A 14471-nucleotide genomic window follows, 5' to 3' on the forward strand; every position below is an offset into this window, starting at 1 on the left:
TCTTTGACTCCCATCACCCTCTGGAACACAAACTTGGAGTAATTAGGACCCTACACCACCGGGCAGAACTTGTTCCTCTAAGCCTGAAGGGAAAAGAAGGAACACACACATGTAAAGGAAGCACTGAAAACATGTGGTTATCCTAACTGGGCGTTCATAAAGTCAGCAAAAGGCACAGAAAAGAAGATCAGACACCAGCGAGGGAGGATAAGAAAGACAGACGCAACAACGTTGTCATCCCCTATGTAGCCGGTGTATCAGAGAAACTCAGGAGAGTTTTCTCCAAGCATGACATCCCAGTGTACTTCAGACCCAGCAACACACTCAGACACAAACTGGTTCACCCGAAAGACAAAACTCCAAAACACAGACTGAACAACGTGGTGTATGCTGTACAGTGCAGTGAGGAATGCCCGGACCTCTACATTGGAGAGACCAAACAGCCACTTCACAAGCGCATGGCACAACATAGAAGAGCCACCTCCACAGGACAAGACTCAGCAGTCCACCTGCATCTTAAGGATAAAGGTCACTCTTTTCGAGGATGCCAATGTTCACATATTGGACAGAGAGGACAGATGGTTTGAAAGAGGAGTGAAAGAGGCCATCTATGTCCACTGTGAGCGACCATCTTTGAACAGAGGCGGTGGTTTACGACACCAACTGTCTGCCATCTATAATCCAGTTTTGAGTTCCCTCCCCAGACGCCTTAACGCCCACTCACATCCTGGGCCATCTGACCTCAGGAAATCACATGATAGGGTGGGGCCAGGTTTCACAATGAGCTCACCCGAAACCCTGGCTGATTAGGTCCCACACCCACTTTCACACCTTGGCGCATGTGATTAGAGGATCACCAGGGGTCCTTTGTCCCTCCTTGGGGATACTCCCACTGGGTTTAAATCTGGGACTCGGCCATTTGACCTTAGAACTGAAGAAGCTTCTCGGATGAGAGGTGAAACGTCTTCAAGCAACTCAAAGAGGTCCAGACGCTTTTCTTTGCAAACTCCTTTGACTATGATGACCTGGATGACTGAGAACCTTCACAGATTTATTCTTCCTCAGTCAAACAGCAGCACTCATGCGACTGTTTTGCCCCCTTAGCTCCAGGTGTTGTGCTAGACAGTGATCGTGATTGCCCTCCGCGGGAGCGCGCAGCTGCTTAAAGCTGTAGCGTCCAGATTACTTACGTAGTCAGCTACTTCCGTGCAGCTGATATAAGATACGGTAAGCTGAACACAGCTTCAACCGTCTGTTTGTTGAAAAATAGTAACGGACCGCGTTTCCTTGTTAGTAACTGTAACGGCGTTGTAACGATAGGAATAGTAATTAGTTAGATTACTCGTTACTGAAAAAAGTAACGCCGTTAGTAACGCCGTTATTCCCATCACTGCTCACAACCAAGACAGGCCCAGCCGTAGCAGCCGCATTTGAGGATATACTTGCTGAGGGAAGGATCCCTGTGAAACTACAAACAGATGAAGGCAAAGAGTTTTATAATACAACCTTTAAACAGCTAATGAAGCGATATAACATCAAACATTTCTCAACAGCTAGTGAGGTTAAATCTAGTATTGTTGAAAGATTCAACCGCAGCTTCAAGGGTAGAATGTGGAAGTACTTAACATCCGTCAACTCAAGGAGATATGTACATGCCATCCCCGAGCTCACTCAGGCATGTAATAATGCTTATCACAGGTCTATCCAAATGGCTCCGGCTGAGGTAAATAAGGATAATGAGAAGCTGGTCTTTAACACCCTGTACAAAACCAAACCTCAGAGGAACGTGCATTTTAAATTTAATGTTGGCGACACCGTACGAATATCAAAACTGAGAGGAGTGAATAAACAGGTGGAGTGGTCTTTATCAAAAGTGGAAGTTGCATCTGTGGCTAAACCACTGTACCCAAAAACTTTAAAAATCTACTGTGTGTGAGGCTGTGTAAGTAAAGCTTGCCCTTCACACCCGCGTGTAACAAACCATTTGTTGGGGGTTGTGGATTTGACACCTCAGCATTGTGAAAGTGGGGAAACATGTTTGTGGCTGAGCATAAGATTTCTGCTTACAACTTAGAATCTCAGTTCTAAATGAAATTCAAATCTTTTTTGTTTTTTTAAGTGTGGCTAATGTATTATTTGACTTCTAAGGCATACACACACACACACACACACACACACACACACACACACACACACACACACACACACACACAAGAACAACAACAACACAGAGAAGAAGAAGAGGGGGTAGTTTTACTATGCATCATAAAAACGCAATCATGCATCTTCCAACTGTATCTTTCTGTTCTGGCTTTAGAATCATTGGTTGTTTACTGATCCGTACTTTGGGAGTCAGACTGTTGTGATACTGGGGAGAAAAGGGTAAGGTTTGATAGACTAAACCATTACACACAAAACTTCAAAAATCTAAAGAGTGTGTGAGACTGCTAGCTGTGTGGTTCAGCAATAAACTTATCTACAAATGTGTTAGTAAAGAGTGATGTGTACTTCTGTCACATTAAGCAACGGTTTAACAAATTTCACTGCAAATTATAAAAGGAATCTGAATTTTAATAGAACATAGTAGTGATGGATTAAGTGCAGGAAACACTAGTATAAGGTGTCTATGGAACAAATCTCCTTCAGCGTTCAAAATGACCAAAGTGAGGACTACAAGCGTTTCTCTCAGTTGGTTGTGTTTAGGGAAAAAGCAGCTAAATACACTGAGACTGCTCCACATTGTTAGCAAGTTAACTCTGGATATCTGTGGGTTTGTCAAACTTGGAGTGAACAAAAGCAGAAAAACAGTAAAAGATGCAGACGGTGAAAGTCTGGTTTATTTCATGAACACAATGAAACATTTTACAGTCCACAGAGCAAAGTAGCATACATGATAAATAGATACACATAACACGACCTGTGAGAAGTAAAACTCATCGTCTTACCACATGTTATATTCTGTAAACTTAAAATAAACCACAGAAATTAGAGTTTAGTGTTTTAAAGTCATCTATTAAAAACATGAGTCAACATTACTGAAGTGACACTTTAACGATGCTTCATATCAGAGTGTTTATGATGATAAAACATGTTCTCTCATTAGTAGATGTCTGCGCTGTCACTTGTCATGAAAATGTCCAGAGCCAGGGTTCAGCTTCCTCTTCAATTACCATTGATCATTAATAGGGCCCGCAAAAGATTTGTTACATTATGCCCATAAACAACATGCTTTTTTAGAAATCATTGTGACACAAAATATTTAGATTCTTGTTTCACAATGTGCATGAACTCAAAATCTTTAGAGTTTCATATTTATAAAGTATCGCAAATAATACATTTATACCATTGTATGAGCTACACTTCTTGTAAAAAATGATTGGAAATGCGTTTGAAAAAGCTCCTGCTGTGACCTTCCTTCTGTGAGGGCACGCACACTCACACACACACACAGAGAGCGAGAGAGAGAGAGAGAGAGAGAGAGATCATTAATACAAAGGATTGGAGTCGGTTTTGGATTTTCACTTGTTGTTGGCTTTAATATGAACAGTCACATAAAATTCATTCCAATTTTTTGCCTTTGCTTCAATTAGGATGTTTCTATAAATCTACAACACCTTCCTTTTCAAAAAGTTTACTGACATAGTAAAGAAGTAGCTAGGGAACTCAGTAAGTATGAGCAACAATAGCTTAAGGACACTATGTCCAATAAAGAGGAATTCATCATCTGCAGTTCGTCAAAAAGTGCCATATTAAAAACAATTCAGCAGACCCTCAGAGTGCGGATACAAACTGTTTTCAGCTGTAGAGGTAGAGGTCCAGTTTATGCACTTATCAAACATACAGTTTAGAGGCTTGCATTAGAGTGCTTTGGTGCTTGGGCATCTTTTATTTAGCATGGTTGTACCATTGTGAATGTAGCTATATAAATAAATACGCTCAAGAGTCTATCGTATGTTTGTCATGCAACTAAAAATTCGAAAATATATTTTTAAATCAGTAACTTTGCAAATTTAGAGGATTTGTTTTCGGACAACATATGTGTCACATTTTAAACAGGGTTTGAATAATCAGCACTGACATACAGACATTTATGCACTGGGTATAACAGACATGCTTACCGTGTGAAAGGCCCACCGATGTCTTGGAGCAGAGAAACATGCTGTAATGTTGCTTTTCTCTGTTGTATAAGCAGCGCCCGTAGGTCAGAAACGCTGTGTGCGGGTAGCAAAGGCAGCTCCAACGCACATCCAGGCATCCGTGTGAAAGAAAGGTGTCGCTGCAGCTAGGCTGTCAGGATAGTCAGGCTTTTATTTATATTTGCATTCTGGTGCGTTAAAACTAGCAGCCTCTGTGTCCCGCTTGGATCATCATTCCGAAAATTCAGATATTTAAATAAAATGGTGAAATGGCTAGTGATGAGGAAAAGAATATGTGGGTTTTTTTTGTTTTTTTAGAAGTATCACAGTTTATTTCTAAAGGAATACCTGTTGTTTGTGGTATTCTGTTTAAAAACTATTAGCCTCTGTGTGTTTCAGAGCGCTAAAGAATATGAAATGCTCCTAATGCAGTTAAATCATCTATGTGTAATCAACAAGTCTTATTGTTACAGGGTGTTTGTGACTAGTACAGGGTGGGCCATTTATATGGATACACCGTAATAAAATGGGAATGGTTGGTGATATTAAAGTCCTGTTTGTGGCACATTAGTATATGTGAGGGGGCAAGCTCCTCAAGATGGGTGGTGACCATGGTGGCCATTTAGAAGTCGGCCATCTTGGATACAGCTTTTGTTTTTTCAATAGGAAGAGGGCCTTGTGACACATCAAACTTATTGGTAATGTCACAAGAAAAACAATGGTGTGCTTGGTTTCAACGTAACTTTATTCTTTCATGAGTTATTTACAAGTTTCTCTTTGTTCACAGCCATTGACATGTCGAAGAGGTTAACACGTGAGGAGCGGATCGAAATTGTGTTGATTTCTGGTGAACGCAGTAACCGGGTCATTGCAGCAGATTTCAATGCAAGACACCCTACGAGACCACCCATCTCCCATGCTACAGTTAGCAAACTGCTTGCTAAGTTTCGTGAAACTGGTTCAGTGTTGGATTTGCCAAAATGTGGACACAAGAAAACTGTCACTAATGAAGAAACATCAGTGGCTGTCCTAGCTTCATTCAGCAAGAGCCCACAGCGTAGCACTTGCCGCATGTCACTGGAGAGTGGCATTAGTCGAACATCCCTTCGGCGGATATTAGCTACTCACAAATGGCACCCTTACAAACTCCAGCTACTGCAGCATCTCAACGAGGATGACCCAGATCGGCGCACAGAATTTGCAGAATGGGCAAAACAAAAATTGGAACAGGACCCTCAGTTCACGCAGAAGATTTTGTTCAGTGATGAGGCAAACTTTTATGTGAATGGTGAAGTTAACAAACAAAACCACCGCTATTGGTCTGACACTAACCCACATTGGATGGATCCCTCCAAGACTGTTGGAACGACAAAAGTGATGGTTTGGTGTGGTATATGGGGTACAACGATAGTGGGTCCATTCTTCATCAATGGAAACCTCAAGGCCACTGGATATTTGAAATTGCTACATGATGATGTGTTTCCTTCTTTATGCACTGAAGCTGGCACGTTCCCTGAGTTTTTCCAGTAAGATGGTGCGCCACCACATTATGGGTGCCAGGTCCGAGCATTCCTAGATGAACAGTTTCCTGGAAAGTGGATTGGTCGTCGTGGGCCAGTTGAATGGCCCCCAAGGTCTCCCGATCTGACCCCCTTAGACTTTTATCTTTGGGTTCATCTGAAGGCAATTGTCTATGGTGTGAAGATACGAGATGTGCAGCACCTGAAACTACGGATACTGGATGCCTGTGCTGGCATTTCTCCTGCGGTGTTGCTATCAGTGTGTGAAGAGTGGGAGAAGAGGGTTGCATTGACAATCCAACACAATGGGCAGCACATTGAACACATTTTATAAGTGGTCAGAAACTTGTAAATAACTCATGAAAGAATAAAGTTACGTTGAAACCAAGCACACCATTGTTTTTCTTGTGACATTACCAATAAGTTTGATGTGTCACATGGCCCTCGTAGGGTCTATCTTACAATATAAAGCACCTTGAGGCGACTGTTCTTGTGATTTGGCGCTGTATAATTAGAGTAAAATTGAATTGAATTGGTCAGTATTGATTTTGGCTTTCTACATATGTGTTTCATATAACCTCATGTGGCGGGGCGTGGCTTGCGGTGCTGTGCAAGGAAGGCTGACGCACCTGCATGGCATCCGCAATCATTCCCCGCCGACTTAAATATTGTAATGGGTCATGTGTTTGTGGTTGTTGTGGTTGTTATGTTGAGCTGGCAGCGGGAGAGCTGCAGCTCTGTGTGTATTGTGGACAGCAACCGTCAAAGTATCAATAAAAAGTATCAAAATGCCACTGGGTCTGCCGTGTATGTTTACACCTCACTTATTGGGTTGGCTGGCTTAGGTATGGCTTTTATCATCTCTCACTCCTACTCCGAGATAGGCTTGGGTAGCCTGAGGATCATTACTGGATGCACATGCCCTGGCCAGGATTCAAACCCCCTTGTTCCAAAGACAGTAATGTTGCCACTACATTATTCATAATACCCATAGTGTCTGTCGGAGAGCAACAAGAAATTTGACTGTAATGTACTAGAATGGAAAACTGATACAATGCAAATTTAGTCAAACCCCTAGGAAAATCAAGAGTTTGTAGTGATCTCTCATTTACTTCAGCAATGAACATCCAGTTTCCAGCCTTTGTAACACTTCAAGCACTTTTTTCCTCTGAGTAGTTCTTTATCTCAACCATTACTGTTAAATAGAATTAACTGAACTCTTTCAGTAAAGGAGGCTTCTGTTTCTGAACTGAATTATTTTTTGTTACATTCTTTTTGGTCAAATTACACATTAAGCATATAATGTATGCTTGATTTCTTTATTTCTCTTGATTTCTGGATTTTTGCATATTTCTCCCCCTAAATGTTTTAGATAATTATTACACTAAAGATAACTCAAAAAATAAAGATGATTTAAATTATCAAGGGAAAAAACTGATCCAAACTTACCTTGCTCTATGTGAAAAGAAGTGGCATGCGGTGACTTTTACAAGCAGAAATCATACAAGATACACTGCATCAGCTTAAAACACCATTTGTGCTGCACTCTACATGGACATCCTCGTGTTTCTGCACTTTTTCCTGGCTGAAGAGCTGTATAATATTAAAACACAGACAGAAAAAAACCCCTAATGGACATAAAACTGTTATTAGAAATATCAAAATAAAAATAATTATTCTATAGAAAATTCCCCTCCGCGAATCGCTACTTTATCATGGTGGAGGGGTTTGTGTGTCCCAGGGATCCCAGGGGCTATGTTGTTGGGGGCTTTTAACCACTGGTAGGGTCTCCCATGACAAACTGGTCCTGGGTAAGGGACCAGACAAAGAGCGATTCAGAAGACCCCTATGAGCAGAACATCAAGGGAACAGTTCACCCTGCCCGAGATAGGGTTACCAGGGCCCCGCCCTGTCGCCAGGCCCTGGAAGGATGCCCAAGGGTGAACGTCTGGTGTCCGGGCTTTAGTCCATGGGGCCCAGGGCTCATCCTCCTGCAGGCCCCCCACCCACAGGATCGGGTAATGGCCTCCAGCTGACACTGGAACGGTGCACAGTCTTGTGTGAAGCGGTGGGAATGAGAATCAGCACCTCTATATCTGAGGCCATGGTCCTCAGCCAGAAAAGGGTGGAATGTCGACTCCAGGTCAGGGAGGTCAAGTGGAGGCGTTTAAATATCTTGGCGTCTTGTTCACGAATGACGGGATAAGGGAGTGGGAGATCAAAAGAGTTATATAGCTGCGGCTGCAGTTATACTTTTTAAATATTCTGTTTTCTGTGAGACTGAAATAAGCACAGCTTTTAGCGACAGTATCCGATTGCAGCCACAAGATTGCTGGATAGATGGATATATTGACCGAGAGGCAAGGAGGTTTATGACAGCGGTGTCTCAGATGAAAGGACAGAGATCAATTTGGTGCTTTTTAATTTTATTTATGTCTATTTTTAGATTTGACAAGCCAAGCACTGCTTCCTGCAGTGCTTGACAAGTAATTGTGGTTTTTGACAAGCAAAGGAATTGCTTGTCCCGACAGAATGCCATGTGTGAAAGGTGATCCCCCTTCCTTTCATTAAATTACATATTAAGTGTGATTAACCAAATTTTATGAATAGTTGAATTCATTTTTACTGGCCACACTCTGATTACTACCAGACCTTTGAATCAAATAGAACCTGTCTGACAAAGTGAAATAAGCTCAAATATCTCAAATAGTAAAACATCATGCCTTGATATAACAAAAAATCAGCTGAGAAAAAGTAATTGACTAGATTGGATTGGATTACAAAGCCATCTCTAAAGCACTGGGACTCCAGCAAAGGATTGTGAGAGCCACTATGCACAAATGGATTATGCACAAATGCGAACTGCCAAGAAAAGAATTGCATTTTTAAAAAAATCTATTACCTAGTCCTATTACATCTGTTGTAAAACTAATGCAGCATTTCATATAACACCATATCAACAGTCAAACATGGTGGTGGTAATATGGCTGTTTTGCTGCTTGAAGACATGGACGACTTGCTATAAGTAAGTAAGTAAAATTTTATTTATATAGCACATTTCTAGATAAAAGATCACAAAGTGCTTCACAAGGTATAAAACAAAAACAGACAAAAGTTAACAAAATGCAGATATAATTTGGAACCATGAAATCTGAAATGTTTAAGTGTGATAAATATGGAAAAAAGCCCCTGAGCAATCAAGTTGGGGCTAAATCCTTTTCACATTCAATGAAAAATCATGAAACTTTTCCTTTTTTGCATTTATTTTTTAAAATTCAACAACATCTGACATTTTTTTCTCTACTATAAGAACCCAGAGGTTTATTCCCTCGATGCTCTTCTTTCATGGAAACAGTCCTCTGAAAGAGATACAAGCCGTCTTTTAGGCCAGGCTTCTTTGCCGGGGCTTGATCCTTAGATATAGCTAGGAATGAAAGATAGAGAATTTCTCATTAAAACACCATTAAGATAACATTAAATACTGAAACGTCAGACTTAAGACTGTTGAGTAACAGGATTATCAAAGCAGTTTTTAAATCTGATTAAAACGTGATTTAAGGCCAACCTGAAGTAGCAACAGATTGGCAGACTAGACAGCTCAATTCCCGCACAGCAGGAAATCATACCGTCTTATCCTTTATTAAATTTTTCTGATATTCTGCGGGGATGCTTTTTTACTTTAACAAGAAAGTTTCAAATGCTGATGTAATGGGACCTTAAACCCAGAAATCTGAACATTTACTTATGAGTAGCTTCAGTCTAAAATGTTTATACAAGTTCTGCTAAATTTTGCATGGGCAGCTCACCCCCAGAAGGTTTCGGGGAATGTATCCCTCATGGTCACCGCATCGTGCCCACCACCACTCCGTTTCCACCTCATCCTCCCGTCTCAGCACTGTCATGCAGTCACCCTCACTGAAGCAAAGCTCGTCGTCACGCTGAGGCTCATAGTCCCACAGGGCATACACCACACCATGATTCATCACACCCATCTTCTCCTGGACACCTAAAAAGACAAAAATAGGTTAAAAGTTTAATGAGTCATTGTCCGATATTCTTTAAACTTTTATGTGAAAATGTAATAACCTGAGACATATTTAAACTACTGTAAGTCCATTTGCTGAAACTCTTACACAAGCCTCACAAGTCTAGAAAACTTTTACAACATTGATTTACTTCCTTGATAGAACTGGTCTGAACCAAACCTCCTTAAAATGCATGAACCTATGCAACAGTCATCAAAATCCAGGCAGATCATAACAAGATCCTTATGGCACCCAAAATCTTTTAAATCTCCTAAAGAATTATTAAGGAAATTCCAAACTTGCATGTAATCTGTACAGACACCCAACATACATCAGTAAAACTCTTGGTGCTACAGAACACCCTCAACCCCTTGAAAATTTGTTATGAACTATGAGGCTTATCTCCCTGAACTCCCTTATGTTATGTGAATATGTTAACAGGTTTTGTCTCACCATAGAGGAACTGGGAGCACTGGGCATAGCCATCTTCCATCTCCTCGCACTTGTCAGCAGCTGTCTGCAGGTCACTATATGTTGTGGCAAATACAGCTGCTCCAGACTCGACAAGGAACTTACAGACCTGAACGTTGTTACAGGAGGCAGCACAGTGAAGGGGTGTCCTGGAGACACAGACAGAAGGAGAATGAGTAGTTAGTTAATAAGGACTGGTGCTGTGTCAAATGAATTTGTTTTCTTCCTACCATAGACAATGTAAAAGACAGACATAACTTCCGGAAGTTATGTCCGGAGGTGTCACCATGGCTAAGTCCCTCTTTTATACTGCCCATGTTTTCTACTGTTTCCTACATAGGCTCACCAGCCATCACTGTCGGCAGCATTAATATTGACACCAAACTGAACCAAAAACTTGACAATCTCGGTGTGGCCGGCACAGACTGCGTTGTGCAGAGCCGTGATGCCCTCATCGTTCGGCATACTAGGGTCATCCACCTGAAAGACACACAGTAACATACTGACCATATACCCTGGGATAAAGAACAATTCAGGACTTTGCAAGTATAAATCTTTTTAGTGGATCTATAAAATAAGGATAGCAGTGTGTAGCTCCCACAATTTTGTTGTACATATAAAATGACGATAACTTGTATATAGTATTTTATTCTATTCTTTTTAGTGTGACTCACATCATAGATAACCCTCTGGACAAGATCATACTCGCCCTCCAGAGATGAATCCAGCAGCAGGGCCAAAGGGTTGAACTTGACCCGCAAATTGTGGTTGGTTCGCTCTGAACCAGCTTTATGGAGGATTGATTTCTTACCCTAAGAAGAAAACAGAACTGCAACAAATTAGAAAAAAAAAATTGTGTTTGTTTTTTAGGCAAACTGGATTTTTAATAACCTCTCAAAATCTGAGTCACCTCACTCACCGGCGGAACTGTGACCTGTCCTGCAACCTCTGGTGGCTGCAGGGTAACAGTATCATCTCCCTCCTCCAACTCCCCGCTGCTGGGGTAAGGTGGGGGTGGGTAAGGAGGGAACTCCTCTAAAAACTGTTCCTGGTGAGCTAAGGTTGATGGACATCTCTCTTCCTCCTTGTCCTTGTCTTCCATTGGTGATAGCATGCAGTGGCAGGAAGTAGGATCAGAGATGGGTGAGCGAGGGGGTAGTGGGGGTGGGGTCAAACTTTTCTCAGTGCTCTCAGGGAATGGCTCTTTCAAGTCAATTCCACTTTCATCCTGAACCCTGGCTGCTCCATCTATGCCACCCATCCTGTCCTCATGAACTGTGGGCTGTATATGCATCCCTGCAGTATTAGCCGTCTCCATGGGGATGGTTTCCATAGCAGCCAGAGTGGTTTTCTGGTAGAGCAGTTTCTGAATGTTGGGTCCTGCTGGGCCTTCGGGCTCTGTGATTGAGCTGCGTTTCTTCAGGGGTCGGGGTGCATGTTGCAGCCGCCGACGCAGATTATCCAGGTCAGCATCGCTGGGGTTCCTGTGAGAGTTTGATATGAAGGGGAGGAGCTTGGTGGGGCTGAGCGGCCGAGGGATACTGTGTTCTGCTGTTTCTCCTCCGATACCTTCAGTGATACTTGGGCAACTGTTGTCAGCTTCACTTCCGTCAGGTGCACAAAATCCAGAATTGAAGGACTGGTTTTCTGAGCTGATGGATTGCTGCCTGCTGCTGGCTGGAAGGACTGGTTTTCCATACACTAAGAAAGGAACGAAAATACAGACTACAAAGCAAAAGCAAATCAAGTGCTATCTAGATCACTGCCTGACAATTTGCCAGCATATACCAGTCACAGCTGTTCCCTTCACCTTACATTGTGAAGTTTCCAGAATATAGTCTGAAAAAGTACAACAATCACAGATGAAATGCAGAGGGATCTGACAGCTATCAAGTACTGGGCTATAAGTTTTATTTATATCCATCATGCAGGTATAATGAGTGGAGTGAAATACTCCACTAAATTTATGTAGCTCCAAACTAAATTTATATAGCGCCAAATACAACAACAATTGCCTCAAGGTGCTAAATATTGTAAGGTAAAGACCCAACAATAACACAGAGAAACCCAAACAATCAGACGACCTCCTATGAGCAAGCACTTTGGTTACAGTGGGAAGGACAAACTCCCTTTTGTTAGGGTACCTGTGACTCAGTGTTTTTGTGTTTGTGGTTTTTGAGTCTTGTTTATTCATTATGGTTTTCTCTGTGTCAATTGTTCCTAGTTTAGTTACCTGTATTTCTAGCCTAGGTTGTCTGGTATCTGGTCCCGTTCATGCCTGGTCTCATCTCAGTGTCCTCAGTGTAATGACAGGATTTCTGTGAGCAGTTTTGTAGAAATGGTGTCTAAAGGACCACTGTTAGGTTGGATAAAGTAATTACCGAAGTTAACTCAGAAAGATCAATTGGAGAAAAAGAGACTAAATAAATATCAGTGGTTCTAAAAGTACATAATATTACATGTGTGAGCTTGTAATGAGTAATTTTTTACTGCTGATCTGCACTGTGTTGGCACATGACATTGAAGAAGACAACGGGATGAATTATATCCTTAATCTTAGTTACAACACTTTCAGAAAGACATCTGCTGTGATGAAATCTATTCCTCACTGCTGTGTAATCCATTATTCTAAATTGAAATGTTATTAGGAAATGATCAGACAAAACAGGGTTTTCAGGAAATACTGTTAACTGTTCAGTTTCCATCCCATATGTCAGAACAAGATCTAGTGTATGATCAAAGTGGTGGGTGGGTTATTTTTTCATTTTGAATATAACGGATTAAATGCCATGGTGAGGCTGTCATTTTTACTATCTACATGGATGTTAAAATCACCTACAATAATTATTTTATCCGAGCTGAGCACTAAATCAGATAAAAAGTCCAAGAAACAGCCAGAAACTATGAGGCCCAAGTGAACAATAGATAATAACAAATAACGCTGTTATGTGGCTTTCAAATAAATTATAACTCTGCCTGTGTCTTTGGTTGATTAATAATTATTAGATTATTAGAGACATGGACAGTTTGGTGGTGTGGTAGTGTGAAGAGTGTGAAAAGTGAAGAGGCCAAGGTATTAGTCAGTATGCTATGAGCTAAGCTAAATTAGTGAGTCCCTAAAGATACAGTGAATGAATACTGTGAATATAATTATTCAACAGAGTGTGTGCTTTGGATAAAGCATTTAAGGATTACACTATGTAATAAGATAAGTTTTTAAATCAATTTTTATTCAAAATAGGCTACAGAAAACACCACTGTGTGCTGTAACAGGAACAGGAAGAGATGCTCTACCCCAAGACCAAGTGTTGGCAAGTGTGGCTCCATCCATCCATCCATTCGCTTCCGCTTATCCTTTTCAGGGTCGCGGGGGGCGCTGGAGCCTATCCCAGCTGTCATAGGGCGAGAGGCGGGGTACACCCTGGACAGGTCGCCAGTCTGTCACAGGGCCAACACACAGGGACAGACAACCATTCGCACTCACATTCACTCGCACATTCACACCTAGTGGCAATTTGAATTATCCAATTAACCTATCCCCACAAGTTTGGTGAAAAAGGAGGACCAGTGCTTCCAAAGACCAATCTTACACTGATCAAAATAATCAAGATAATCACTTCGGCCATAATTGTGCAGCCCTATGTTAATAGGAAGAGTATTTTATAATACACAGGCAACCTTATCAGTGGATTACCTCGGGGCTGGCTCCGAGGCAGTGTTCCTTGGCCACTATGTTGGTATCCCTTCCCCAGTGTAGCCTGCTGGGTGTACATCGAGTAGATTGAGGAAGCCGCCAGGGTCTGAGGTTTCTGGAGCACAGGTGGGGGATAATTAGAGAGGTCTGGGGTGTAGGGTCGCACAGCAGCAGCTGGAGGACTCTCCTGCTTGTTGGGCAAAGGGAGGGTGTTGCTGTGACTGGATAGAATTCCTGGAGCCCTGAGGGGGCCCCCAACTGGCTTCACCTTACCAGGGAAGGTGCCAGTGTTATAGCGGGCTTTGGAAAAGGCTGACAGGCCAGAAGATAGGAATGGTTTAGGCTTACTGGGAACTGGAGGTGGTGCTGTCAACTTGGACAGACTTTTGGATGAGACCTGAAAATGAAATATAGCAAACATGGAAACACAGGATTATACTCAGAGATGGATCATATAACTGCTAAATACAGAAAATGAAGCAATAAATCAAATATCAAAATGAGCTGAAATGTAAAATAGCTTTACATTAAAATTGTAAGTGCTCAGCAGCTAATAACCAGTTTGAGTTTGACTTTTCATATTCAACCTTACACCAGAGTTTTAATTTGTTTTTGTTGGGTTTTT

The 14471-nt window shown here is 41.7% G+C and overlaps 1 protein-coding gene across 3 annotated transcripts in view; it reads right to left on the bottom strand.

The window, feature by feature from the left end:
- Nucleotides 1-8676: 8676 nt before the first annotated feature.
- The window catches only part of LOC116321227 (apoptosis-stimulating of p53 protein 2-like), a 53997-nt gene continuing 48202 nt past the window's right edge, over nt 8677-14471 (bottom strand). For 2 of the 3 annotated variants that reach the window (XM_039613455.1, XM_039613454.1), the window contains 7 exons: nt 13847-14243; nt 11072-11853; nt 10827-10964; nt 10499-10632; nt 10135-10301; nt 9463-9662; nt 8677-9080 (listed from right to left, as the gene is read on the bottom strand). In XM_039613455.1, coding sequence (XP_039469389.1) covers nt 9039-9080; nt 9463-9662; nt 10135-10301; nt 10499-10632; nt 10827-10964; nt 11072-11853; nt 13847-14243 — 1860 coding nt within the window. In that variant the 3' untranslated portion in view covers nt 8677-9038. Of the gene's footprint in view, nt 9081-9462; nt 9663-10134; nt 10302-10382; nt 10633-10826; nt 10965-11071; nt 11854-13846; nt 14244-14471 lie in introns of those variants that run through there. The other variant, XR_005613408.1, reaches the window with a different exon arrangement.

This window comes from Oreochromis aureus, linkage group 6 (assembly GCF_013358895.1).
Source record: "Oreochromis aureus strain Israel breed Guangdong linkage group 6, ZZ_aureus, whole genome shotgun sequence".
Lineage (NCBI taxonomy): Eukaryota > Metazoa > Chordata > Actinopteri > Cichliformes > Cichlidae > Oreochromis > Oreochromis aureus.